At 46.6% G+C, this 27523-nt stretch overlaps 1 protein-coding gene across 2 annotated transcripts in view; it reads left to right on the forward strand.

The window, feature by feature from the left end:
- The window catches only part of sema3h (sema domain, immunoglobulin domain (Ig), short basic domain, secreted, (semaphorin) 3H), a 326254-nt gene that overhangs the window by 114331 nt on the left and 184400 nt on the right, over nt 1–27523 (forward strand). For both annotated transcript variants that reach the window (XM_086001357.1, XM_086001356.1), the window contains exons 3-4: nt 5717–5779; nt 9607–9726. In XM_086001357.1, the coding sequence (XP_085857483.1) occupies nt 5717–5779; nt 9607–9726 (183 nt within the window). The remainder of the gene's footprint in view (nt 1–5716; nt 5780–9606; nt 9727–27523) is intronic.

The raw sequence follows: 27523 nt of genomic DNA on the forward strand, positions 1-27523 counted from the left end.
AAATTCACCCTACCAAGCAAGCTCTCTTTACTACAGTTTTGGAGCATTTAGGTAACTTGCAATGACAACATAGAAGTACTGGGTGAAATGTTCATACTAACATTGAGCTGGAGGGAACAACTTTATTAGGTCAAGCCAAGTTCAGGGTCCATGGTGAGAATAAGCCAAATTGGACTAACCAATTCCCCCGAGGCACTTTGGTCCTTCCAACTCATCACATAACCAATGATGACAGTGAATTGATATAATATACTGATAATAACAGGCGACATTCGGCCCAGCACGTACACACAGGCATCGTAACTGCACGCAAATAGAACTATTTAAAGTGTGGCTCCTGGGATTGTGTCTGACTGTACATCCTACGCTGTCAGTACTTGAATTCTGGAGCCCATTAGATATAATTGGAGCCAATTATAGACCCATTGACTTCCACTGGGAAAGGTCATTTCCAATTCAGTTGAATCCAATATTACAGCTCTGTATCAGAAGATGAGGTCAATGGTTTCTATTAGTGTGTTGTTGTTGAAAAATGTGCCTTGAAAAAGCAATACAACTGTGTGCATATTTCAAGGAAATACTTTCATTTGATCCCCCAAGAACCGCCCCCCCCCCCCCCCACCACCGAGGCACGCTTTGAATGTTATGGGAAGGTGATCCCTCTCTGCCCAATATCTTATTTCTGCTCAATGTCTTGTATCATTTGTCAGCCCAGGCTCACTTGTTAGCACTCTCGCTTCTGAAACAGCACGCTATGAGTTCAAGCCCCACTCCAGAGACACAAGCACAAAATTTAAGTTGATACTGAGGGAGTGCTGCCTTTCAGAGGAGACATTAAACCGAGGCCTTGTTTTCCCTCTCAGGTGCACATAAACAATCTCATTGCACTATTTGAAGAGGAGCAGTGGTGTTCTCCCCGGTGTCATCCCCAATATTTCTCCCACACCCAACACCACCAAAACAGACTGTCTGGTCATTTATTTCATTGCTGTTTGTGGGACCTTGCTGTGCACAAATTGGCTGCTGCATTTCCCTACATTGCAACAGTGACTACACTTCAAAAGTACTTAATTGGTTGTGAAGCACTTTAGGACGTCCTGAGCAATGTTCCCGGTGAGCTGCGCTTTGTTCTGTGCGGCCTGTTTCTTTTACTGCGCAGTCCCTGTAAATTTCTGCTCATGCCCGGTACTTACACTGGAAAAGCCGGTGAGCGGCCTGCGTGGGACATTTCCCATTCCTGTGTAGTCGTGCGTGCACCTTAGCGGGAACATTGGTCTTGAGGTCATGAAAGGTGCTTTATAAATACAAGTTCTTTCTTTCATCTATCCACATGCCCCTCTTTGCCCATATTCTTATTTTTAATCCGTTCAGCCCCCAAGTCAAGACCAAGTGTGAGGGGGTAGTTGAGACTGACATTCAACCCCTGGTCTTCTCATCAATCTTCCAGCACCTTGGGATTGGGCTCCTAGACTACAATTATTTACTTTCCAATTGGTTTCCCTCCTGCAAGATGTTTATATGAGGAGTAAACCATCACTTGCTGAAGCACCGACTGGGCTATGGGAAACCTGTTGTCCATTTGTGTGCCAGTATAATTTCTCCAACTCTTTATGATCTCCCAGCCACCATCAGGGTCAAAGTCATCAGACATCTGTCCTTGTTACAGTGACTCTGGATCCATTTAATGTACTACAACATTTAAAAAAAATCTCCTCCCCCTGGGTGGAAAAATTCCTTCAGAATCACCAAGTGCCAGAAATAGATTTCAGTTCCATTGGATTACTGGCCAATCCTCAGCCCAGAAACCTTGGAGCAGTTGTTATGTTCTAAGTCGCCAGGTAACGTGCCTGCGTGGTAATCTCCGCAGCAACACAAAGAAACATGCAGATGTACATGATGTACAGGAAGAGATTGGATATATTCAGGACGCAGTGGGGCCAATTTTAACTTGGCCGAATCAGTGGCACTAACAACCTCAAAACGGGGGTCAGTGGACTAACTGCCTCGTTGTCACCGCCTTTCCGGTCTCCGCCATTTTTGAAGGGGCCAACTGCTGGGCGGCCGCTGTTCCGGTCTCCGCCGTTCCGGTCTCTGCCTTTTTTGAAGGGGCCGACTGCTGGGCGGCCGCAGTTCCGGTCTCTGCCATTCCGGTCTCCGCACTTTTTGAAAGGGCCGACTGCTGGGCAGCCGCTGTGCCCGCCTGTTTCAGGCGGCAGACCCTTTTAATATGCAAATCTGTGTCCTATGACATACATTGTACCCTCAGTTGCCAATTTATGAAACAACTGGGCAGAGCCTGCGCTGTGCACACTGTAACCAGTTTTATGGGCGGTACAGCTGAAAAGGCCCCAAAACAGTACATTTTAAATTGTGTTGTGTGGGGGGGGACCAGGAGGAACAGGAGTGCTGCCCTGGGCTCCACAACAATAACCAGGGTAGCTGTCGCACCTAGGAACCCTCTCCTGCGATAGGACACCCCCGATCAATGTTGCTCCCAGGCCGGGTCGGCCTCTGGGCCGCCCAGTATTGCACCAGCCCAGAGCCAACGAGCTGCCCCCTGGGGCTCCCGTCTTTCGTCTGCAGCCCGCCAGGCATATGGTAACGAGGCCCCGCCCTCGGGAGGCCCAGTCCAGTTTATCAGGTGTCTGGCCGGCGAGCTCCACCGCCCGATGGTCAAAATCTACACCCAGTGAGAATTGGCGAGCTTTGCCGCGCCTATCCTTTACGAGTGGGAGAGCTCCACCGCCCGATGGTCAAAATCTACACCCAGTGAGAATTGGCGAGCTTTGCCACGCCTATCCTTTACGAGTGGGAGAGATTTCCCCCAACTCTGCAATGGTGCTGGGATTGAGTGAGCAGCAACGAACTTTCAGTACGATGAATCGCGCCATCAGTGGGTGAATCCCAGTTGTGCATGGGTTTTAACCTCACTGCCGGGCGGTAAACTCGGTGTTGCCGATTGGCTACCCATTACCCGGTGACTTCAATGGGACAGAAAATGGGGTGGGGTGTGTAACGGGCGGCCAATCTGCTACTCCAAGATCACTGCCCGGCAGCGAAGATTGAAATCTACTCCGTTGATTCACAATCCAGTGGCTTCCCGGATGTCAGGAGTGTAATATCTGACTTATAATGCAAACAGGTTTCTCCCACAGGAGAAGGCAGTGATGTGAAGAATGAGATAGTGATGCTCGATAGGGGTTGTTGACTTTGACACTGAACCCGCAGCACTGGAATATGTCTGTGCAGCAAAACCTCAGCTCAACTAAATCTTAATCGCCCACCCCACTCATTCCAGACATTCCAGGTTTCAACACCATCACTATCTCTATTGGTTTGATCTGATTAAATACCTGACTGTCTTATGGTTCCAGTTAGTGCAAGAAAGTTGAATAAATTCAGAGAGCAGCAATACCTGCAGGTAGACTAAACGGACTGTTGATTTCTTGGGAGATGCGATTAGGCAGATGGGTGATAGGCAGCTTTTGTGCCTCTTCATAAGGAGGTGAGGGATAATAGCCCATGGAAGTGACTACCAGTAATGTGTCGCCAAGTGTGCCCAGGTGAGGTATGGCAGGGGCTGGTGAAAAACCCAACAGATATGTGCTCTGCTCACCAGGAGTATATTTGAAAAGACAGGGGTGGGTGGAGGGTGGGGGGGTAAATTTGATTTGGGGCGCTAGTGTAAAACGGGCGATAATCGATTCAGTTGCCTGTTTTACAGCTCACCGATTTTCTCTCATTGACTTCAATGGAAATGAAAATCGGGATAGATGTATAACCTGCGTCTGAATCGATAGCGCCCGTTTCACACGCTCACCCAAAGTCAAAATGATCCCCCAGGCTAGCTAATGATTTTAAAGTCGCTGATATCAGCGCTGTTAATTGAATTGCTGGAAGCGAGCCTTTAACGCTCACCTCTGTAGCTGGTGGGACCATGGGGTAGTCACCGGTCTTAAGGCAGCATTTGTGTGTGCTTCTCTTAGGGCTGGTTGGTGGAGCGACAGAGCAGCTGATGGATCAGCTGTTCCAGCACCAGTTGATCTCATCAATGGAGGCAGAGTCACCGCGGGGAGTACTGTGGAGGGAATCTAAATCGTCTGCCAGTCAGTGCCAGGGGAGGGCCATCCGTTCTGGCACTATCGAGGTCCCACTGTGCACTACAAACATAGGGCCGGATTTTCCGGCCAGAGGCTTCCTGTGGGCGGACTCCTCCGATCGGAAAATATCTACGTACTTACCTGCTGGCTCCGTAGGCCCTGAGGCTTGCGATCCTGGGCCTCGCCACTGCGAAATGCGCAGAGGCCCAGGTATCCCAGGTGCTCAGGCGGTTCGCAAGCGCCGCTGGGATCACGTGGTCCATGGGGAACCAATCAAAGAAGGGAAACCCCTTCACACTTTTGACAGGTGTCTGCGCACGGTTCTGTCAAAAGTATGAATGGGGATCACATTTAAAAACACAGTTAAACATTAAATAATTTTTTTTAAATCACGTATTTAAAATTAGTTAAAATTATATTAAATTAAATATTTTAAACAAATTACATTTTTTGAAAAAAGAATTAACATAGAAACCTAGAAACATAGAAGATAGGAGCAGGAGTAGGCCATTCGGCCCCTCGAGCCTGCTCCGCCATTCAATGAGATCATGGTTGATCATCCAAACTCAGTACCCTGTCCCTGCTTTCTCCCCATATCCCTTGATCCCTTTAGCCTTAAGAAATATATCTAACTCCTTCTTGAATATATTTAATGAATTGGCCTCAACTGCCTTCTGTGGTAGAGAATTCCACAGGTTCACCACTCTCTGGGTGAAGAAATTCCTCCTCATCTCAGTCCTAAATGGCTTACCCCTTATCTTTAGACTGATAGCTTTTTATGGGGCTAAAAATAACCTTACCTTTTCTAAAAGTATTTTTAAATTATAAATGAGTGGGAAATTTTTTTTATTTTTTTAAACTCTTATGCTGGTAAAAGCAGGCCTTACGCCTCTGCTTTTACCAGGCGTAAGATTTTTAAAGGTTTTCAGCGGGCGGAAGTTGTGCAGAAAGCAGAACTCCCAGCCCGCGGAGGTCCATCTCCTGGGCAGGTGGAGGATCTGTCAAGACAGATCGCAAGTGCTGGGTTTTAGCCCATGCGCTAAACCCGGCACTTGCGAGGCCCCTATGGGTGTGTACACACCTCGTACGCACTCGTGGGGGCCCATTATTTGTATAACTTGGAATGAACACCAGAAAGAACCTTCTTTATTATTCATTCTCAGGATATGGGCCTCGCTGACAAGGCTTATTGCCTATCCCTAGTTTCCCTGAGAAGGTAATGATGGGCTTTCTTCATGAATGGTTGAAGTCCATGTGGTGAAGGTGCTCCCTCAATGTATTCTTTTTAGCGCTTTGATACTGAGTGGCTTGCTAGGACACTTAAGTGGGCAGTTAAGAGTCAACCATATTGGTGCAGGACTGGAGTCACACATATGCCAGACCGGGTAAGGACGGCAGGTTTCCTTCCCTAAAGAGCATTAGTTTTTATGACAAACCAACAGTTTCATGATACCAGCATTTTGTAACAGATTTTTAAAAACTGAAGTCAAATTTTCAACCTGCTGTGGTAGGATCTGAATTCACATTCTCTGGATTATTAGTGCAGTAACATAACTACTACACTACCGTACCCTGCCATCCAATGTGTTAATAAGTACATTGTTTTTTTCCCCCAGTTATACTGGCCGGCTACTTCTGAGCGGATAAACGAGTGCAAAATGGCTGGGAAGGACCCTGACGTAAGTATTTACAAATGGAAGCTATAGTCAAATCGAAACTTAATAACAATACATAAATTAAAACTTGCCACGATAAATGTATTGTGAAAACGTCTATATTGAATTTTCATCAGCAGCAGTAATCATTAACTCTACTTACTTCTTGAGGGAGAATTTTTTGTGCTCATGAAGTTGAGAGCGGCTGGTGCTGGGGAATGGAACGTCATCTCATTTCAGGCACCCAGTGCCAATATCAAGTATGGCCAAGTTAGGTGTGGCACAGCATGGCACGGCGCAGTTAGACGCAGAGTAGCCCCCTTCTACTTTGCCATAACTTCAAAGGAACTGCCCCACCCCCGCTCCAGTGCCCCCGTTTACATTTCCCACACCAGCCATCCTGTGGCCTTGCTGAATGGGAATGCCGAAATTGGGACAGTTTTCCTGCTGGGAACTCGGTTGCGATTGTCCCACCCCCACTTCACACAGCATCAGCAGGCAGCAGCGGTGAGGAAAGATTGGATAGGCTGGGGTTGTTTTCTTTGGAATAGAGGAGGTTGAGGGGAGACCTAATTGAGGTGTATAAAATTATGAGGGGCCTAGATAGAGTGGATAGGAAGGACCTATTTTCCTTAGCAGAAGGGTCAATAACCAGGGGGCATTGAGTTAAAATAATTGGTCGGAGGTTTAGAGGAGATTTGAGGAGAACTTTTTTCACCCAGAGGGTGGTGTGGGTCTGGAACTCACTGCCTGAAAAGGTGACAGAGGCAGAAACCCTCATCACATTTAAAAAGCACTTGGATATGCACTTGAAGTGACGTAACCTACAAGGCTACAGACCAAGAGCTGGAAAGTGGGATTAGGCTGGATAGCTTTTTATCAGCCGGCATGGACAAGATGGGCCGAATGACCTCCTTCTGTGCTGTAAATTTCTATGATTCTATGAGCACCTTTACAGGGGATATAACTAAACTTTCATCCCATCAGACTGTGCTCACCTACCGTAAAATTCGGTCCCCTTTTAAAAAAAAAAAGAAAAACTGTGTTTTTCTCCCTCCTTTGTTAGGTCTTCTTCCCTGTGCCCAATGATGTTTGACAGGCTGAACAGATGACTGGCTCCCAGGCCTCCACCAGTGCCACTGTTCAGCCAGTCACTGGGAGGTGCATGAGAGTGGTGCAGTGATGATTCTCCTGGAGAAACTCCTTGGCCTCAGTGAAATACCTACCCCACAGTTCCAGAGTGATAATGCAGCTGAGTAGCTGAATGTCAGAGCTCCAGGCCATTGAGCCAGTTCACCTCGGGTTTCTACTACCTCCAAGCAGTTTATTCACAGGCCGCAGTGGGAAACATCCCATAATGAAGCTTCAACAACAGCTTCTATTTATATAGCGCCTTTAATGTAGTAAAACGTCCCAAGGCGCTTCACAGGAGCGTTTTGAAACAAAATTTGACACCGAGTCACATAAGGAGATATTAGGTCAGAAAGAGATAGGTTTTAAGGGGTGTCTTAAAGAAAGAAAGAGAGGTAGAGAGGCAGAGAGGTTTATGGAGGGAATTCCAGAGCTCAGGGCCTTGGCAGCTGAAGGCACGGCCACCAATGGTGGCGCGATTATAATCGGGGATGCTCAAGAGGTCAGAATTAGAGGAGCGTAGATATCTAGGAGGGTTTGGGGTTGGAGGAGATTACAGAGTTGATTGGATTATTTGTTTTGAAGGGATGTATCCAATGTAGTAAAGCAATGTTCCCATTTATTGCCACCTAACTGTAATACTCAGCCAGCCTGACTTTACAGCTTTATGTGCTCATTAAAACAAACCTTTCTTTTAACTATTATCCAATTATTTCCCTGACTTTACCTCCATATTTGGAGTGTCACCTTTAGGTGTCCCCAACAATATCATATGGGACTGGGATGCTCAAATCAAGTCGTTTTTTCAGATTTGTGGAAACCTAAGGGACTAGACTCTATGAACAGAGAAAAACCTGAAACATAAATAGCTGATAAATATTTTTATCAGGAAAGACAGACTGTGTAGTACAGTAAGTTAGCATGCAGCCATTTCATCTCTTGGACTTCCTCCATTTGCACCCTTGCAATATTGGGCTGAAGGGACCCAGGAGGGGTGATTTAAAATTTACTGCAGATTGTAGTACAGAAACTGGCCTATTGAGAAAAAGGTCACTCTTTTGATCTTTCCTCCTTCTTAGGCAGTCCCTCGGAACCGAGGATGACTTGCTTCCACACTAAAAATGAGTTCTCAGGTGACTGATGAGTCCAATGCGGGACCTACAGTCTCTGTCACAGGTGGGGCAGGCAGTGGTTGAAAGGGAGGGTGGGTGGGGTGCTTGGGTTGACGTGCGCTCCTTCTGCTGTTTGCGCTTGGCTTCTGCTTGCTCCCAGTGAAGAGACTCGAGGTGTTCGGCGCCTTCCCAGATGCTTCTCCTCCACTTTGTGCGGCCTTGGGCTAGGGATTCCCAGGTGTCGGTGGGGATGTTGCACTTTTTCAAGGAGGCTTTGAGGGTGTCCTTGAAGCATTTCCTCTGCCCACCTGGGGCTCTCTTGCCATGTCGGAGCTCCGAGTAGAGACGCAGCTGGGACATGTACACCGCAGCAAGGCACTACAGTGGCATAATAACCCCCACCTGAGGTGGATGCCCCAGTTGCATCATCAATGTCCCGGGCACCTGCCCGATATATGCAAATGACACCCACCTAGAAAATGGGCCAGGATCAGGCGTGCATCAGCCCCAGCCCAGATCTGCACTCAGGACCCCTGTCTCACTCAGAGAGACCTTTTAATGATGGCTGATGTGAGAAATCAGAAGGTCACACTGGTGCAATAGCCAGCAGTCTTCTGTAGTTGGGGTTGAGCTACTTTGTTGTGGTAGAATGGAGAGAGTGTTGACCACCATTAAAATGTCCTGCACCTGATCTGGGAGCGTGAATGGACTGTAGAGAGGGAGTTTTATCTACATCCATCATTTGCTGCATTTAACTAAGCAATGCTCGATATCGAAACTGAGTGCTAAAAGCAGGAGCAGACAAAGGTTCCTTTCTCCGGAACTGATGGTCATCATGTTAATTGATGAGCACAAAAATGGAGTTTTGTTAAATTTGGAAGGCTTAAGAACTGGCAAGCATATGAATGCCCCTAGTAGGAACATAGGAACAGGAGGAGGCCATTCAGCCCCTCAGGCCTGCTCCGGCATTCAATTAGATCATAGCTGATCTGTACCTCAACTCCACTTTCCCGCCTTGGCTTCATATCCTTTGATACGGTTACCTAACAAAAATCTACCGATCTCGGTGTTAAAAGCTCCAATTTGCAAAGCATTCACAGCCTTTTGGGGGAGTGTGTTCCAGATTTCCACTACTCTTTGTGTGGAAAAAATGGCCTAGCTCTAATATTTAAGATTATATCCCCTCGAACTCTCTCCCCTAAAAGACTGTGGATGCTGGCTCAAAGGAAATTTTCAAAACTGAGATTGATAGATTTTTGTTAGGTACGGGTTTCAAGGGATGTGGAGCAAAGGTGGGTAAATGGGGTTGAGGTGCGGATCAGCCATGGTCTAACTAAATGACGGAACAAGCTTGAGGGGTTGAATGGTCTACTCCTGTTCCTATGTTCCTATTCATAAATTGAACGGGATAATGGGTAAAACAAGGCTGACTGGGACCCAAGTCTGCTTCAGATACACAGGGCTGAAACCAATAGAATGAACAATGGTATCATTTACAGTTGACATTGATTGGAGCTAAAGTGAGAGTAAGTACAGGTATTGAGTTCACCTAGAGTCTGAGATATTTTGTTGGACAGAAGATACTAAAGCATATTGATTTCTTTGCAGCTGGACTGTGCCAACTTCCTGAGGGTCCTCCACTTCTACAACCAAACTCACCTGTACACTTGTGGGACTGGAGCTTTCCATCCACGCTGTGCATACATCGACACGTCCATATTCAACAGGGTAAGTGTACGAGGTGCCTCTCATTCATTTACCAAACCATCAGTCATTGACAGAAAGTCACACCCTGCAGGCTCTGCTCAAAAGACCGGGCTCCCAACAATACCAGCCAGGGGCAGGGTGGCGGGAGCACCTTTTGAAGCTTGCCTACAAGAGGGAACTGGATGCTGCAGTGGATTAACATACTGCTCTTTTATTTCTAGGGTTTGGGTATGAATCCAGTCTAAGGGATAAACATCCCATCCCAGTTTGCTGGTTCTAAAAGTCCGACATGAATTTAGTTGTGGGACAGTCTCAATCCAGCACCTAGTGAGGAGGTCCGTAGCACAAGAGACTATGTATGATTTGCCACTAATTGGCCGTGACACGCTGGAAAGTGACGAAGATAACGAGATATAGAAAACTCGCACTCTTTATTTCTGAGGGCGAGGTTGATTGGATAGAGATGGGGACTTTACTTTGCTTCGAATCCATTTCTGTTTATTATGGACAGAAAACCATGGCCTGCGAGTTTTATGCACGGGCAGCAGGCAAGGTTACTCGTAATTAGCGCACACTCTGAAAATTGTCCTCGTTATCAGTAAGAGAATTCGTCTGGCAAGCATGGTGAAACCAGACAGCGCTGTGTGGTGACAGGCAGCTTGTGGTTTAGCAACCCCCTCCCCTTTGGCTGGGGCCGCTTGCCATTGCTTCTCCGCCCTGCAGTACATTCTGGATAGAGTAAGATGGCAGCGACCCACTGTTGTCCTATAGCTGCACTGTGCAACTTTCCACGGTATTACAGTTGAGAGAGAGAGAGATTTATAGTTTTGATAGGAGACAAAATTCTGTGAAAAGCTAGGAGCATATGGTGTAAGACATTTTACCCAGACTGCATTGCAGAATCTTACAATTAGAGCTCGGCCATTCAGGGATGAAACACACTTTCACACAAGGAGTAGTGGAAATCTGCAACTCTCTCCCCTAAACAGCTGTGAATGCGGGGTGGGGAGCAGTTAATTGAAATTTTCAAGACTGAGAATGACAGATTTTTGTTAGCTAAGGGTATCAAGGGATATGGAGATAAGGTGGGTAACTGGAGTTGAGATACAGATGATCTAATTGAATAGCGGAGCGCTCTCAAGGGGCTGAATAGCCTACTCCTGTCCCTATGCAGGAAGGGACTGACATGGCCGTCTTGGGTGGTGAAGAAATAAATTGTCGTAATCATCGCAGCAGAAAGTGGAAGGCAGAGCAAAGATCTTCATTTGTGAGAACTTAAAAATGGAAAATAGGGTGCGTGGCCAATTTCCAAATGCACGTCATTGACGGGAGCCTTGCCCGCTGCCTCTGCATATCGGGTGCTCTGCCTACGATTTCCCACCCAAATGCTCAGAAAAGGGTGGGCAGCATGCCTGCAATTACCTGACATGTGTGGCATGGCCTCGCCCCTCCCTTTCTCTGTAACCACCTCCAGCCCCACAACCCTCCGAGATCTCTGCGCTCCTCCAGTTATACCCTCTTGCGCATCACTGATTTTCATCGCTCCACCATTGGTGGCCGTGCCTTCAGCTGCCTGGGCCCTAAGCTCTGGAATTCCCTCCCTAAACCTCTCCGCCTCTCTACCCCTCTTTCCTCCTTTAAGGCACTCCTTAAAACCGAGCTCTTTGACTAAGTTTTTGGTCACCTGCCCTAATATCTCCTTATGCGGCTCGGTGCCAAATTTTGTTTGTTGTTGAGGCTACCAACTGGCACAACACAGCTGGAAGATTGTCCCTTAAATCTCCACAAACATTTATCTGTACTGGTTTCTGGGAGTGGGGAGGGGGGAGCGGATGAGACGAGCTGCATCTGCTGAAGCTCATGCTACAACAACATACATCCTCCGGCATCCTTTGAAACACCATTACATCATCAACAGTCGGCTCCTAATCTACGCACTGCTCTAAGATCTTCCTGATGGTGGGCTTCCCAGAGATTTATGCTGTTTATCCTGGGAGCTGGTAACAGGAGTTCCTGCTGTCCAGTGGGAATCTGGGAGGTCTGTGGAGCATAGCTCCAGGCTCTCTCTCGCTCTCTCTCTCTCTCTCTCTAGTGATAAGCCCCTTTTGTCCAATTAGTGCTACACATAGCATTTGATTGGTGCCTTGGAAAGGTTCGTGCCCCTAGTCGGAGAGAAGGCAGGAGCGGGGCGAGGAGACCCTGACACCGTTGATCCGATCATGTGAGATAGGAATTTTACAAGGAATATGAACTTGGAGTTCTGGCATCAGCAAGCAAGGGGGGGAAACGTGTTTAACTCTCTGAGTGCTGAATTTCCTGGATAGCTCCCTAGTGGAAAAGCAGAACTAATTAGGATAGGTTGCACTGAAGCAATATACATTCCTGATATGGTCTCAGAATAAACAGAAATGCCAGGCACCCTAGCCCTGAAGGTGTGATTGTGGTAATTTCGAGGTTGCCGCTCGCCTATGACGCAGATGTTCCCACAGTAGCTGGGGTGAGGGGGGGGTGGGGGGTGGGTGGGGCGGGGGTTGGCAATGCTGAAGTGTTGACCTCGGCAGAAATTACACGGTAGCTGCTTTCACTAATCGTAAGAGGCTCCTGTGCTGCCTGGTAAATGTCCGCCCAGAACTAACCGCATCAATCAATACTATAGAAAAGGTTGCTTATGGGACATATGCAAAAATGAAAACCTCTATACCAAAATAAGTTAAGGCAGTCAGCGAAATGCAAGTAGATATCTCCACTTCCACCAAAACAAGCACATCTTTTCAGTGTACTTTCAAAATGGAAAGGTCGCTTTAAGAATCTACTTTGCTTTCTACACTGCCAGAAGTGCTCTGAATTTGCATAAAATGCAAGAAACAGCAAATAACTGGCTGTGTGTTTGAAGTTAATTAAAGCATTAAGGAGTTCAGATAACACTGAAGTGATCAGCTTGAGTTCGCCCTTTACTGTGTAATCTGTTCAGGTTTCCCCCTCACTGTTTTGCATTATCTCCACCCCATGCTGTGCTGCTGCCCTGCACATTAGCCTATACACAGAGCACCACTTAACCATTCTTAGTAACCAGCCTCTGCTATCTGTCACGATAGCAAAATGCTGTGGATGCTGGAAATCCGAAATAACAACAGAAAACACTGGGAAAACTCAGCAGGCCAGGCAACATCCGTGGAGAGAGAAACAGAGTTAATGTTTCAGGTCGAAACCCTTCAGGGTTTCGACCTGAAACGTTAATTCTGTTTCTCTCTCCACGGATGTTGCCTGGCCTGCTGAGTTTTTCCAGCGTTTTCTGTTGTTATTTCTGCTATCTGTCATCCTGGTTTTCTGTTTTGTTGCAAAATTGCTGCTGTAGTCAGCAAAGGGTTAATTACTGTAATCATTGTTGCTTGTCAGGTGATCTACAATACTCAAATACAAAGCAGTGATCCTTTCTAGAGGCGTTGTTGGAAATTAAAATTGTCGTTAATTTTAGCCCGCGCATCACATGGCGATGGGCAGCAAATCTATTGACTTTTTGACAATTCTTAGAATCATAGAATGATGCAGCACAGAAGGAGGCCATTTGGTCCATCGTGTCTGTGCCAGGCCTTCGAAAGAGCGATCCAATTAGTCCCACTCCCTCATGCTTTTTCTCCATAGCCCTGCAAATGTTTCCTATTCAAGTAATTATCCAATTCCCTTTTGAAAATTACTATTGAATCTGCTTCCACCACCCTTTCAGACAGTGCATTCCAGATCATCATAACTCCTCATCTCCCCTCTGGTTTCCTAAAATGCAATTTTATTTTGAAAAGTATGATAGGAACATAGGAACAGGAATAGGCCATTCAGCCCCTCGAGCTGGTTCCGCCATTCAATGAGATCACGGCTATGAACAACGTGCAGGGGCGCATTAACGCACGTGTCCAATAGGCAGTCTGCCAGTTACATCCCGAGGAGCTGAGCCTCCCCGCCCCCTCAATCCCATTGGAGCAAGGAGCTGCCCATCAACGCCTTCTCAGGTGGGGCGGACATTAATGGAGTGGGGAGGAGGGGATTGTGCGGAGAGGCCCTGAATATTCTTGGTGCCCAGGCCCTAACCCTAACCCAAGAGTTCTTCATTCAGCTCTGGCAATGCAGCTTTTACATAGAAGTTTCTGGAAGGTCAGTCTGTGTAACTGCTTCCCAAACAGTGTTTGATGGTAGTGAATTATATAGAATTTACAGCACAGAAACAGGCCATTCGGCCCAACAGTTCTATGCCGGTGTTTATGATCCACACAGGCCTCTTCCCACCTTACTTCAGCTCAGCCTATCAACATATCGCATTGTGGAGTTCAGCTGGCACTGTTGTGATCTGCTCACTATTCATGGCATCGTCCCCTTGCCGCACTGACTGCCCGGCAGCACTCTACTATAAGTGTGTGTGCACGGGCATCAAGCAAGGGCAGGATGGGCATCAAACGAGGGCAGGATTGGCCTCGGCTGTGATGCCTCTGTTGGTTGAATAGCTCATTTACATTTAATGTCAGGCTCACACATGGCTATTTCAGCAAGAGCTGGACGGTGACCGGTGTCCCAGCAAGGAGGGGGAAGGGGAAAAAAGTGCAAAGAAAAGGTAAAAAAAAATTAAAGACAAGTTCCCAGAGGCTAATCTCCAAAAGGGTGACACGGCTCTTTAATCAGACAGCGTATAACTCAACAGCTGCAGGTGGCTGACAACCCATTCAACTTTGAACCCGACGTTCTGGCTTTGGGGTAGCCAAATGGTAATGTTGAGAATCGAAGTGAAAACAAAAGATTGTGTGTATCATAATACAGTCCGGGGGCTGGTTTCTGGTGTGTATGTACAGAACTGGTAGAGGTGGATGGAGTGGTCGCTGATTGTCTGTCTGCGCTACAATCCCCTGGCACGAACACACAGATACCAAATGAGGTGTGTGCATATGCAGGCTTTCCAATTGGCACAGACACGAGTGCACCCATTTCTAGCACGGGCACCGTCCATTTATTAACCAGCCCGTGCCATCTGGTTTTGGACAGGATGAAAAGTGGCTGCCCTAATATGGCATGATTTACATTTCATAGCACAATCCAGTCAGATGCAATAACAATAAAAGTTAGGAAGCACTTCTTCACACAAAGGGTAGTGGAAATCTAGAACTCATTCCCTCTAAAAAGCTGTTGAGGCTGGGGGTCTATTGAAACTTTCAAAACTGAGATTGGTAGATTGTTGTTGGGTAAGCATATTAAGGGATAGGAAACCAAGCAGGTAAATGGAGTTGAGGTACAGATCAACCAAGATCTAATTGAATGGCGGAACGGGCTCGAGGGGCTCAATGGCCTACTCCTGTTCCTATGTTCCTATAATAAGTCGGACACAAAATGTGCCTTTGAACACTTTAATGTACAGCATGGCTGGACTGACGAGGATATTGGGAGCCAATAAAGATCAATTTGCTCCACTGTACGTCAAGGCTCAGCTCGTATCTGGCTCTTTAGATCTAAATGGGCACTAAAACTTGTAGGAATATTCTTGATAAGTTAATGACAAGTAGGCTATTGAATTTAACAAGAATTGGCTGTATCACTCTTGTAAGCTGTGTGCCCCCCCCCCCCCCACGAGTGATACAGGGCTGGGTTATACGTCTTGTGAATTGGCTCTCACTGACCCTGTCATGTTCGGTTAGCCTGAAACTCAAAACCACCTGTAGAGTCCATCGGAGCTGACAGCTTGTCAACTGCTGGGAGGCTCTGGAATTCATTACGGCCAAAAACACCAGCTTAGCCTGTCAACATGTTGGGAATATCGTGAGTGGAAAGGCTGTGTTAGTGTTGGGGAGGTATTTCAGCTGTTGGTCACTTTGCTGAACCGATGTGTTTTAGTTGCATTCAAAGCAGCTCATTGTGTGTTCAAACTGAGGGGGGTGGGGGGGGGGGGGTGGCGAGCGTTTGGTGAAAGAATCAAAGTCAGTGTTGAAATTCAGAGCTCCCAGGCTGGTGTGGATCCATGGTTTCAGAGCAGCCATCGTGCTAACCTAGAGCGGAGCCAGTGGAGGAAACAGTCCACGATCCTGCTCTTCCACCCCACAGTGAACCGGTGGTGGAGGGGGTGGGACAATGAATGACCCGGCTGCCTCAACTCACATCACAACCAGAGAGAGTCAGCGAATAACCCTGACTGTCCAAAAACACAGCGGAGGGGGAAAGAAAAGAAAAAGAAAGACCTGCATTTATTTAGCGCCTTTCACGACCAAGTGCTTTACAGCCAATGAAGGACTTTTGAAGTGCAATCACTGTTGCAATGTGGGAAACGCGGCAGCCAATTTGCGCACAGCAAGCTCCTACAAACAATGTGATAATGATCAGATAATCAGATAATGTTGGTTGAGGGATAAATATTGACCAGGACATTGGGAGACCTCCCCTGCTCTTCTTTGAATAGTGCCATGGGATCTTTTATGTCCAGTTGGGAGGACAGACAGGGCCTCGGTTTAACGTCTCATCTGAAAGACGGCACCTTCGACAGTGCAGCGCTCCCTCGGTACTGCACTGGAGTGTCAGCCTGGATTTTGTGATCAAGTCTCTGGAGTGGGACTTGAACTCTCGTCCTTCTGACTCAGAGACAAAATGCTACCCAATGAGCCATGGCTGGCTTGGGGATGGAGAGCTGATGAATAACCTCTGCTGTCCCAAGCTGCAGCGGGGCTGAGGGGAGGGGAAAAAAATCATGATTGACCCCCAACTGTTCCAACATACAGTGGAGCTGAGTCGGAGGGCGGGGGGAGAGATACATTGAATGACCTCACTATCCCAACCCAGACCAGGGCCAAAGGAGCATGAAGGGGGAAAGCAGCGAATGAGTTCACTGACTCAATACAACATCAACAACTTTCATTTCTATAGTGCCTTTAACGTAGTAAAATATTCCATGGCGCTTCACAGGACTTGCATTGGCTCCCGGTCCAGCAACACCTCGAATTTAAAATTCTCAAATCCCTCCCTATCTCTGTAACCTCCTCAAGCCCTACAACCCTCCGAGAGCTCTGCGTTTCTCCAATTCTGACCTCTTGTGCACCCCCCACTCCCTTCACCCCAGCATTGGCGGTGGTGCCTTCAGCTGCCTAAGCCCCAAGCTCTGGAATTCCCCCCTAAATCTTTCCACATCGCTACCTCTCCTCCTTTAAGACGCTCCTTAAACCCGACCATTTTCACCAAGCTTTTGGTCACCAATCCTAATATCTCCTTGTGTGGCTCGGTGTCAAATTTTGTTTGATAACGCTCCTGTGAAGCGCCTTGGGACGTTTTACTGCGTTAAAGGTGCTATATAAATGCAAGTTGTTGTTGTACGCTTGTGTTCATGCTATTTGCACTGTTGTGGTTTGTTAAATGCTTTCAGATGCAAAAGGCACAATCGAGTCAGTCTAAATCAGGCTTGTCTGTCTTGCCTGATCAATCAGCAAATGATGTTTGATGTCACGTGTCCCATTTCATGAACACAGGGATAGAGTCGTTGTGCGGTGAGCTGAGAGAAAGTAAATTGCCTTTTAAACTGCAGCCGTAAATCAATGCCTTCCAATCGTTTACTCTCAGTGTCAGCCAACCTGGTTCCGATTGAAATTTTCTCTTTCAATTCTCGGCCGATTTTCTCTCCTCCTAAAAGAGGGAGAAAAGGCCGAAGACTATGCAGCCTCACATTATCTCATTTTATATGAGGAAATTTCATTGTGGGATGGGTTACTGTAGGTTGCCAAGCGACCCACAAATAAATTTATATGTGAAATGTGCCACACTTCCTTTCCTGCAGCCTATGTCCCACCCTGTATCCAACACACTTTAGCCAATGAACTACTCTGCACCCAATACACTTTAGCCAATGAACTACTCTGCACCCAACACACATTAGCCAATGAACTACTCTGCACCCAATACACTTTAGCCAATGAACTACTCTGCACCCAATACACTTTAGCCAATGAACTACTCTGCACCCAATACACTTTAGCCAATGAACTACTCTGCACCCAATACACTTTAGCCAATGAACTACTCTGCACCCAACATACTTTAGCCAATGAACTACTCTGCACCCAATACACTTTAGCCAATGAACTACTCTGCACCCAACACACTTTAGCCAATTAACTACTCTGCATCCAACACACTTCAGCCAATGAATTACCTTGTACCCAACACACTTCAGCCAATGAACTACCTTGTACCCAGTACGCTCCAGCCTGTGTGCTATGCTGTACCCCACACTATCCAGTCAATGAACTACACTGACTCGAACACTCTCCAGCCTGTGCTGATGGTGTGTGGGACTGGATAGTATGAAATCATTTTGCTACAATTTTCCTTTTATGGTAAAGTGAGTAAATAGTTTTCATTGTTATGTTCAACCCCTTTCGAACATTTCATCGTGACTTCAAAGTCGGAATTGCTGATGTTCTGATCCGTTCACTGAAGCAGAGCCAGTCCAAACAAAACCGAGGAAAAGGTTGAGAATTATTTTTTAAATTAGAGGGATAAAATTTTCAAAGGGCCGATATTCAACATACCTTCCTGTTTCATTACTACATGGCTGCAGAGCTGCCAATATTGGGGAAGCTTTAGGAATGACATTTACGACCAGCCAGAGCAACACAGATTGCAAACACATTTGAACATGTGCAGATGCTCTCATGCTAAGAGCCACATTCAAAAAATACCCTTTTAAGCCAAAGTGAGTGATTGGAGTCCCTAATGAGTGACGCAGCCCCTCTGTCCTTATTTATTTGGATAGATTACAACTGTATGGCCCAAATCTCTAGCTCTACAATTGGTTGCTATAGTGCACTTCAGTCTGAAGAAACTATTACGTGGCAGTGGCAGGTGACAGGAATATTCAAGTATTCAGAAACAGGCCTGTTCAAGGGCGGAGGCGCTGTTAATGGGATGCTTCCTCTCCTCAAGATAAATTAAGACCACGGGTATTTCAAAGAGACAAATGGACATGCACATGAGCTGAGGCAATTCAACAAGTCGAGTGTTATAGTTATATTCTCGACTACAATACGTGCAACTAAAGCTGTAGCGAGGATATTTGGTAACACATTCTATTTCCCTCTTGGGGAAACAGACTGAAAAGGGGTTGTCCTGGGGCTGTGCAGAGATTCCATTAATAAGACATTGATTCTGTATGTATGTTTGAGACAACAGATTAAGAAAAAATGTATTCTGCGTATTATCCACAGCATCTGGTATGTTTAATTGGGCATACCATTTACTTAATTTTAATATTACTTCAATATGGATTTTAATGGAAAGCACCTTTTATAATCCAACTCATTAGACCATTACATTCTGAAAACAATTTAACACAAGCACACACTTCTATAGAAACATTTCATATTGTAGACTGAATTTTCTTTACTCCTCTTCATTACATCTGTTTTCCATTAGCACTTATAAAAGTTTATGTTCCCTAATGGCTCACTGGGAGTAACAGCATCTCCCGTCCCCGGTCTGTGCAACCGAGCTCTCCAAAAACAATTTAATCCCTGTTTAGTGATGAGCTAGTTGATCTCAGCTGGAAAGGGGCTTTACAGTAGCTGTCGGTGCCCATGGGTTGGTGGAGGCGGGGGTGGGTGGGTGGGTGTGGAACGAGAGAAGTGGAAATCAGCCAGGATTCCCACTGAGATTTCCACCTTTGCCCAAGTCTAGAACTAGACGGGGTGCATGAGGCATAGCTCGGGTTCTGTTATTTACTTTGCTGCTGATGAAAACACATGCTGGAAACCTCAATATCTAAACATTCACATCATTGGACACAGAAGTAGGCAAAAAAATTAGAACTTCCATTTTTTTCCCCAGAATTTGCTGGGAAAATAACGACGAGTTTAGCGCGCATCGCATTATTAGTGTGTAAATCATCCAGCAATTCGTGTCAAGGAAGTGATACGCCATGAGTTGCAAATCGCCACAAATTGCTGGACAATTTACACTGCTCCACCGTTAGTCTTGCAAAAACAAGAGCTCGCCATCAACCTCCACATGAGTTTCAACAGATTAAAACAAATTAAACTTGCTGCAGAAAGTTAGTGCTAATACTTAATGACATAAGGACCATTGTAATGATGAGATTTTTGTTCCTGCAATGACACTCAACCTCTCTGGCCCAGAAAGGGAACAATTAAAACAGAGGAGTCTCATTCCTGCAGGTAGTAAATTGTTCCTAGAGGTTTTTAAAATTTAAAATTAATATTTTTTTCTTACTTTTCCTGTCTCTTTTTCTCTCTCTCAATCCAATCTTTCTTTCCCTCTCTATGGCTGGAATTTTCCTTACCCTAGTGGGTCCAATGTGGCCAGTGTCCGTGGCAGGTCCCGACCCCGCTGCTGGCTCCATGCCACTGTACAAAATGAACTTACCTTAATGGAGCCTATTAAGCCCGCCCAGCGCGTTACCCAGCCCAATATTTTGAGCGGGTCTGGTGACGTCATTCATGACGTGCTTTAAGCCGGGATCCTTAAAGGGAACCTGGCCACATAAAATTTTAAGTTTAATCTAACATAGTAGGTGTTGAATCTTTACTGTACAATAATATAATAAAAGTTATATATGAGTGACAAAGAAATATTTAAATAATATTATCATTAAGTAATATGACTCCCAAATCCGTGCCCAACTTTCCCGCAATTCCATGTTTTAATTCCTCCAATCAAGTTTCCGCCCTTGCCACAGTACCGAAACGGCTCTCATCAAAGTCACAAATGACATCCTTTGTGACTGTGACAAAGGTAAACTATCCCTCCTCGTTCTTCTTCACTTGTTTGCAGCCTTTGACATGGTTGACCACTCCATCCTTCTCCAATGCCTCTCCACCATCGTCCAGCTGGGTAGGACTGCACTAGCCTGGTTCCATTCTTATCTATCTAGTCGTAACCAGAGAATCACCTGCAACGGCTTCTCATCCCGCTCCCGCATTGTTACCTCTGGTGTCCCCCAAGGATTTATCCTTGGCCTCCTCCTATTTCTCATTTACATGTTGCCCCTTGGCGACATCATCCGAAAATACAGCATCAGTTTCCACAAGTACGCTGACGACACCCAGCTCTACCTCACCACCACTTCTCTCGACCTCTCCATGCCACAAACTCCGTTCCCTAGCCACTGACTCCATCCCTCTCCCTAACATCTGTCTGAGGCTGAACCACACTTCGCAACCCTGGTGTCATATTTGACCCTGAAATGAGCTTCCGACCACCTATCCGCAGCATAACAAAGACCGCCTACTTCCACCTCCATAACATCGCCCGTCTCCGCCCTTGCCTCAGCTCATCCGCTGCTGAAACCCTCATCCATGCCTTTGTTTCCTCTAGACTTGACTATTCCAACGCACTCCTGGCTGGCCTCCTACATTCCACCCTACGTAAACTTGAGGTCATCCAAAACTCGGCTGCCTGTGTCCTAACCCGCACCAAGTCCCGTTCGCCCATCACCCCTGTGCTTGCTGACCTACCTTGGCTCCCAGTTAAGCATCGCCTCGATTTCAAAATTCTCATCCTTGTTTTCAAATCCCTCCATGGCCTCGCCCCTCCCTATCTCTGTAATCTCCTTCAGCCCCACAACCCCCCTGAGATATCTGCGCTCCTCTAATTCTGCCCTCTTGAGCAGCCCTGATTATAATCGCTCAACCTTTGGTGGCCGTGCCTTCTGTTGCCTAGGCCCTAAGCTCTGGAATTCCCTCCCTAAACCTCTCCGCCTCTCTACCTCATTTTCCTCCTTTAAGACGCTCCTTAAAACCTACCTCTTTGACTAAGCTTTTGGTCACCCACCCTAATTTATCCTTATGTGGATCGGTGTCAAATTTGTTGTCTTAAAATACTCCTGTGCAGCGGCTTGGGACGTTTTACTACGTTAAAGGCGCTATATAAATACAAGTTGTTGTTGTTGTTGACTCCATCTACAAATATGATCAAGAGTATAATTATAAAAGTACATTAATTGGGAAGTTATTGATGCTTTAGTCACAAATCTATAGACTTTTGTATCAGTAACTGGTACAATTAAAAGATGTGTGTGTGTGTAGGTAAGACATAAAACTAAGCAGATCTTAAATGTAACTGTAAAGGGGTCAATTTACAATCTTATGCTAGTTTAGCGGAAGAGCTGCGGAATCCCTGACAAACAGTGTAAGAGGTGCTTACAATGTGTTTCTGGGATTTTTGCAGCTCTTCCGTTGAAGTTAACAATGGACAAGTGAGAGACCATCTGCAGAAATTCACCCTAAAGTCTCAGACTGCAAAATTAAATTAGTCATATTCAGGGAATGAAAGCAAATTGAACCAGTGGAATGAGTGATGAGAATGAAATTGTTATGGTTGATGACTTGATTTAATGTGTAACTGGACAATTGCAGTATACCGTGAGAAAAACCTGACCAACACAAAAGTTTATTTAAATGGTATACATCATTTTTTTATAGTGCAGATCAAATCACTGCAATTACTGTTGAGTTGGAAGGCAACAGCCGAGAATGGCCAATAAAAAATGTATTTCCTTCACCATCCAGGGTAGAACTTACATTCCTTCAGGAATTTTTGAATTAACATTTACCAGTAGCTTTTCAAGTAGAACAGAATCTCTATCAATCTGTTAGCTGATGTAATCAACATGTTTTTATTTTGGTTTGTTTTCCTTGCTGTCAAGTAATCAGCTGGAGCAATAGCCACGGAACTCCCGCCTCAGGTTGACAGACGTGGTTCCCGAGCTGTGTGAATCCCGTGGCCATGCAGGGAAATTTAAAAAGTAGGGGGAGGGGGGAAAGGCTCTTCAGTGCCTGTAAACTACCTCATAATGATCTCAATTGAGTCCCCTGTCGCTGCAGGTCGGGTCGGTTCCAGGATGACAGACATGCCTGTGGGAAAGGCGCGTGGGAGCGAGTTGACAGCGGGTTCCTGACCCGCTGTCAAAAATAACAACATTCCCACCTGATCCGCCACCGATCTCGCCCGCTACCACCACAGAAAATTCAGCGTTATATTTCTCTTTCTGTATCTAATGTGACTCTAATTTACCCTATTTCCTTCTCCGTTGTTCCTGTTTCTTTCTCAATCCTTACATCTCACTGGCTGAGGAAATACACTGTTGGTCCTGTTGTTTACTAAGGTCCCAGATGTCCCGATGCCCTTGCCGCACTGTTACCAGCTTGCACTTCCAGCAACTTGCGGTGCAAAAATTTTTCGAGCTGAAGGGTGAGGAAAAATGTCTAAATAATGGGGCACGCCACGAGATGCCCCACTCCCGGTGTGCATGCTGTATATTTTGCTCCTCCAGGGTTTCTGCGCATCTTCTGCAGAAGTTACGGCGAATGGCTGGGAATTCTACGCCTTAGTCTTCTGGTTCATTTCTGATAAGTGTCAGCCCAAGCAGCGGTACCTGATCGCTATTCAGTGATCCCTGTAGTAAAGTCTGCGTGTGGACATTAGATGAGGAAAGGATGGTGTTTGGGAGCGAGTGGTGGGGAGGAGGGCAACTGGCATCTGTGCCAGTGAACGATGGGACCAACAGTCTGTCTCCTTAACCAGTGAGATTTAAGGATTGAGAAAGAAACAGAGGAATGATGGCGAAGGAAATAGGATGAATTAGAGTCAAGTTAAATACGTGGAGCTGTGTCCTACCAGGAACCATTGCTTTCAGGAAACGAGGGCTGAAAAATCAGAACTTCATTTTAAAAATTCAAACTTTCTGCTACGTTTGAGTTGGTGAGGAGTTTGGAACAACCGGACAACGGTTTGAGACCTCAGCGAGAGGATGCGGGCTACAGCACCACAGTGCTGCGCACGGAATGTTCCAGATCTCAGTCAAGCAGCCCGAGACTCTCGGACGGAAGAATTTATTTATTGATTCACGGGATGTGGGCGTTGTTGGCAAGGCCAGCATTTATTGCCCATCCCTAATTGCCCTTGAGAAGGTGGTGGTGAGCTGCTGCCTTGAACCGCTGCAGTCTGTGTGGTGAAGGTACTCCCACAGTGCTGTTAGGGAGGGAGTTCCAGGATTTTGACCCAATGACGATGAGGGAACGGCAAAATGTGTGTGACTTGGAGGGGAACTTGGAGGTGGTGGTGTTCCCAAGCACCTGCTGCTCTTGTCCTTCAGGTGGTAGAGTTCGCGGGTTTGGGAGGTGCTGTCAAAGACGCCTTGGCAAGAGGATGAGCAACTGCACCAGAAGGAAAGAAGGGAAACTCGTCAACTCGTGACTTTTCTAAAGAAATCCTAAAATATATTTTTTTAGAAGTGGGTGGTTTACTCACACTGGAATGCCTGCACCACATGTTCTGAGCCTTGAGTCCTGCTGCCTTGGTGAAGTCCAGTCGGAGACCGCACTGGGAACGGCTGAGGGCTGGGTGGCTGGGTGAGTTGGAGATGCCATTGCTTTTCCATTATCCAGCACATTTCGGAGAGGACGATCTAATTTCAGTCAGCCTGCACTCTGCACTGTCTACGCTGTGAAACGTTCCGAAACATGTTGGGATCGTAAAAGGAAAAGATTCTGGGGTTTTTCTGGAAATGTTGTAGAACACAAGGTGGGTGCAGTGATGTCATCCCCTCAAGCAGGTGCACCAAATAAAATTGGGTATTAGCGACCTGATTTACCCAGGGATTAATAGGGCACGGGATTCATTTTATGAGTTAACATCATAGTATTTCTTTAAACTTTGAGCAGGGTTGAAGCCTCCTTTAACCCTCTCCTCACCTGAACTGTCATTCCATTTGGCTGGACTTGTGTGAAACACTACTGACTCGAGCAGAAACACAGATCAAACCCAAACATCAAACCTAATCAGATTATTGTGTACTGCTGGGTTCAAGCTGTCACAGGAGATAGCCACCGTTTTTCTACTTTATACTCCTATGGGGGAAAAATTGAGTCGCGCCCCCTTTGTGGCGCTAACTTCGCCAGGGCGATACTTTTAGCGCCCTGAAAAAATAAGCGACCCCACGGCCGAAATTCATTGGTAGCGCCCCAAGAGGGAAGCGGGGCGCTACTGGAAGTGCCCCGCCTCTCTCTTAGGGCGCTGCGAGGGAATATTGCAGCGCTACGTGCCACAGTACTGCAGGCCTTCCTCCCCTTCTTAAAGGGGAGGGGCCTTGCGCAGCATGACCCGGGGCCCAGCTAGGCCCCCGGGGATCGGGAGTGCCGGCAAAAGAGCCCGGCACTCGAGAAGTGCTGGGCTCAGAGCGCAGCTGGCACTCCGCGGTGGGGCTGGTCAGGAGGCTGGGGACGGTAACGGGGGCAAGTGCTGGCAGGCGACCAGCAACAAAAATGGCCGCCCAGCACCTCGCCTTTAATTAGTGCCGCCCTGGCCACAGGCAGGCCCCCCTGACCCTGCGGACATGGCGTTCGGCGGTGAGTCAGGGGACGCTTCCGAAGATCGCGGCCAGGATGACGTCATCGGCGGCGCAGCGCCGCGGGATGCTAACGGTTACCGCCGCCGCTAACCTCCCGCTGAATTTTGCGGGAGACGTTGGTGGCGCTGCGCCCGGGCGTTAGTTGCTTTGCGCCCCGTTAGCGCCCTAAGAGGGAACTAACGGGAGGCGCAAAGCAACCGAATTTTTCCACCTACATATTTAGAATAACCAATTTCCAGGAGTGGAGTACATACTGGAATTTAATTGAGGGGTTTGGGTGGTTTATGTATAATAATAATGGATACCCAACAGTGAGTTATGGGCTACAATCTAATTGAGGGGTTGGGTTATTTTATATAAACATGGGAGTGAGTTACAGGCTTGAATCTCATTGAGGGGTTTGGGCGGTTTATATCGAGAATAATGGATACCCTGGAGTGAGTTACAGGCTGGAATTTACTCGATGGCTTCGGATGGTTTATATAAAGGCTATTTGTCTTAATTGGATTTGTTTTATATCGTTGGTGACTCTGGTCAGAAACCAGCAGGCTTCCTCCTCATGACCCTGGGGTAATCTGCAGGCAAGTCTGTTGGGCCCTCTGCCAGCTGAAGCCGGTGGAGCAAACTATCCATACTATGGGCCTTGTGGGCACTCCTTCCAATGTTGAGTCACAGGGCAGAAGACATTTCTGTGCTCATGAAAACCATTTCTGTAGCGCTTTCACCATTCACTAATTGTAGTGATGGACACCAGTACAAAGAGGCTTCCCCACACGGGTTTTCACTAACTCAGACATCAAGGGTTGATGTTTTCTTCCAATTTTGTGTACTTACACTGGCTACATCAAGTATTCACCAGGGAGCATTATACAGCTTGTATCATATCAGGACACTTGCCTAGTGTTTGTTGCCCTTGTTTTTGGTTTACAAACACAGGATAAATCCACAACATTTATCGTTCTGTAAAAACATATGGTTTAAAATGCCTCATCATCGTTTTATGGTCCCAAAATGAGCCACGATGTACTGCACAACCCATAATTGTAAATGAAGACTTGCCATGCCAAGTTTTATTTGGAAAGTAAATCTGTGAGGACTCACAAGGGGGTGGGTGTTATCAACCTCCCTGACCACAGTCTGGGAAAAGCGTACAACCAACCACCACGCAAAGGCTCATTTGCAACTGTGTACCGAGCAACCCGCAGACCCAACCTGAGGGTGCATCAGTTCACCTCTCCTAATGCTGCATTCTGCACGGTTTTGAAGGCTGATTAATGGCAACAAGCTCCGGCAATCTGTCCGGGAGCTTGCCACTAACTTCTACTGCTGCATTTTTCTGAAAGCCTGAACTGCCGTCTAGACTTGTGCAATTCAGACACTCTGTAAAGAGGCAGAATTGAGTTCATCTGTTTACATTTACAAAATACCGTTGTGACTCTCGCAAACTAATAAGAAAATGTACCCATTAATCTACTCCCAAATATTTTCCCATTTATATGAATTACAATGAGAAGTACACCACTTTATACTCGCCTCTACTATAGACATTGAACAGAGGAAAATAATACCTCAGGAAACTGAATTCACTGCATTTGGTTCCCTAATTTGAAACTGGGATAGACATGAAAGAGATTGCTAACCTATGAATTTGTCCGAATCACAAATACCTCGGCTAAGTATTCTGAAACTTGAACTGCCAACTCCTGGGAAAATCCAGTTTGGCATGGTGCATTTTTTCATCACGTGTGTGGTTGTGTACTGTGCGTGTGTGTGTGCGAGTTTGTGTGCGAGCGTGTGTGTGAATGTTTGGGAGGTGCTGCCAAAGAAGCCTCGGTCAGTTGCTGCAGTGCATCTTGGTACACACTGCACCATCCTGACTTGGAAGTATATCGCTGTTCCTTCATCGTCAGTGGGTCGAAATCCTGGAACCTCCTACCTAACAGCACTGTGGGAGTACTTTCACCACATGGACTGCAGCGGTTCAAGAAGGCGGCTCACCACCGCCTTCTCGAGGGTAATTAGGGACGGGCAGTAAATGCTGCCGTTGCCGACAAAGCCCACATCCCGCGAATGAATTAAAAATAAGAGCGTGACTGATGACATTCCTGCTCTTCCATGCAGTGGGTTCTGGGAATGTTGACATCATTGGTGGCTTGTGCCACTCCTTAAAAAATGTGTAGAGTTTTTTTAAACAAACTATTCCATTTTTGCAGGGAGTTGAGGTCAAGTTTAAAATAAAAAGTCACGTTTCTTCATCCAGCCTCAAATTCTGCAAAACCGCTTGGCTTTGTTTGGGAACAAAACCCGTCACCTGGTGATTTAAAAAAAAAATTAACTTAGAAATATGACAGCTTGCTTGGAAAATGCACCACGTGGGGTGGAGTAGGACTAAGACATGCAGGTCAGAAGGTCCCAGTCTATGCTGATCTCAGCTGGGTAAGC

The sequence above is a fragment of the Somniosus microcephalus genome, chromosome 11 (genome assembly GCF_052327205.1).
Source record: "Somniosus microcephalus isolate GS21.2 chromosome 11, FLI_Smic_1.0, whole genome shotgun sequence".
In the NCBI taxonomy this organism is placed as follows: Eukaryota; Metazoa; Chordata; class Chondrichthyes; order Squaliformes; family Somniosidae; genus Somniosus; species Somniosus microcephalus.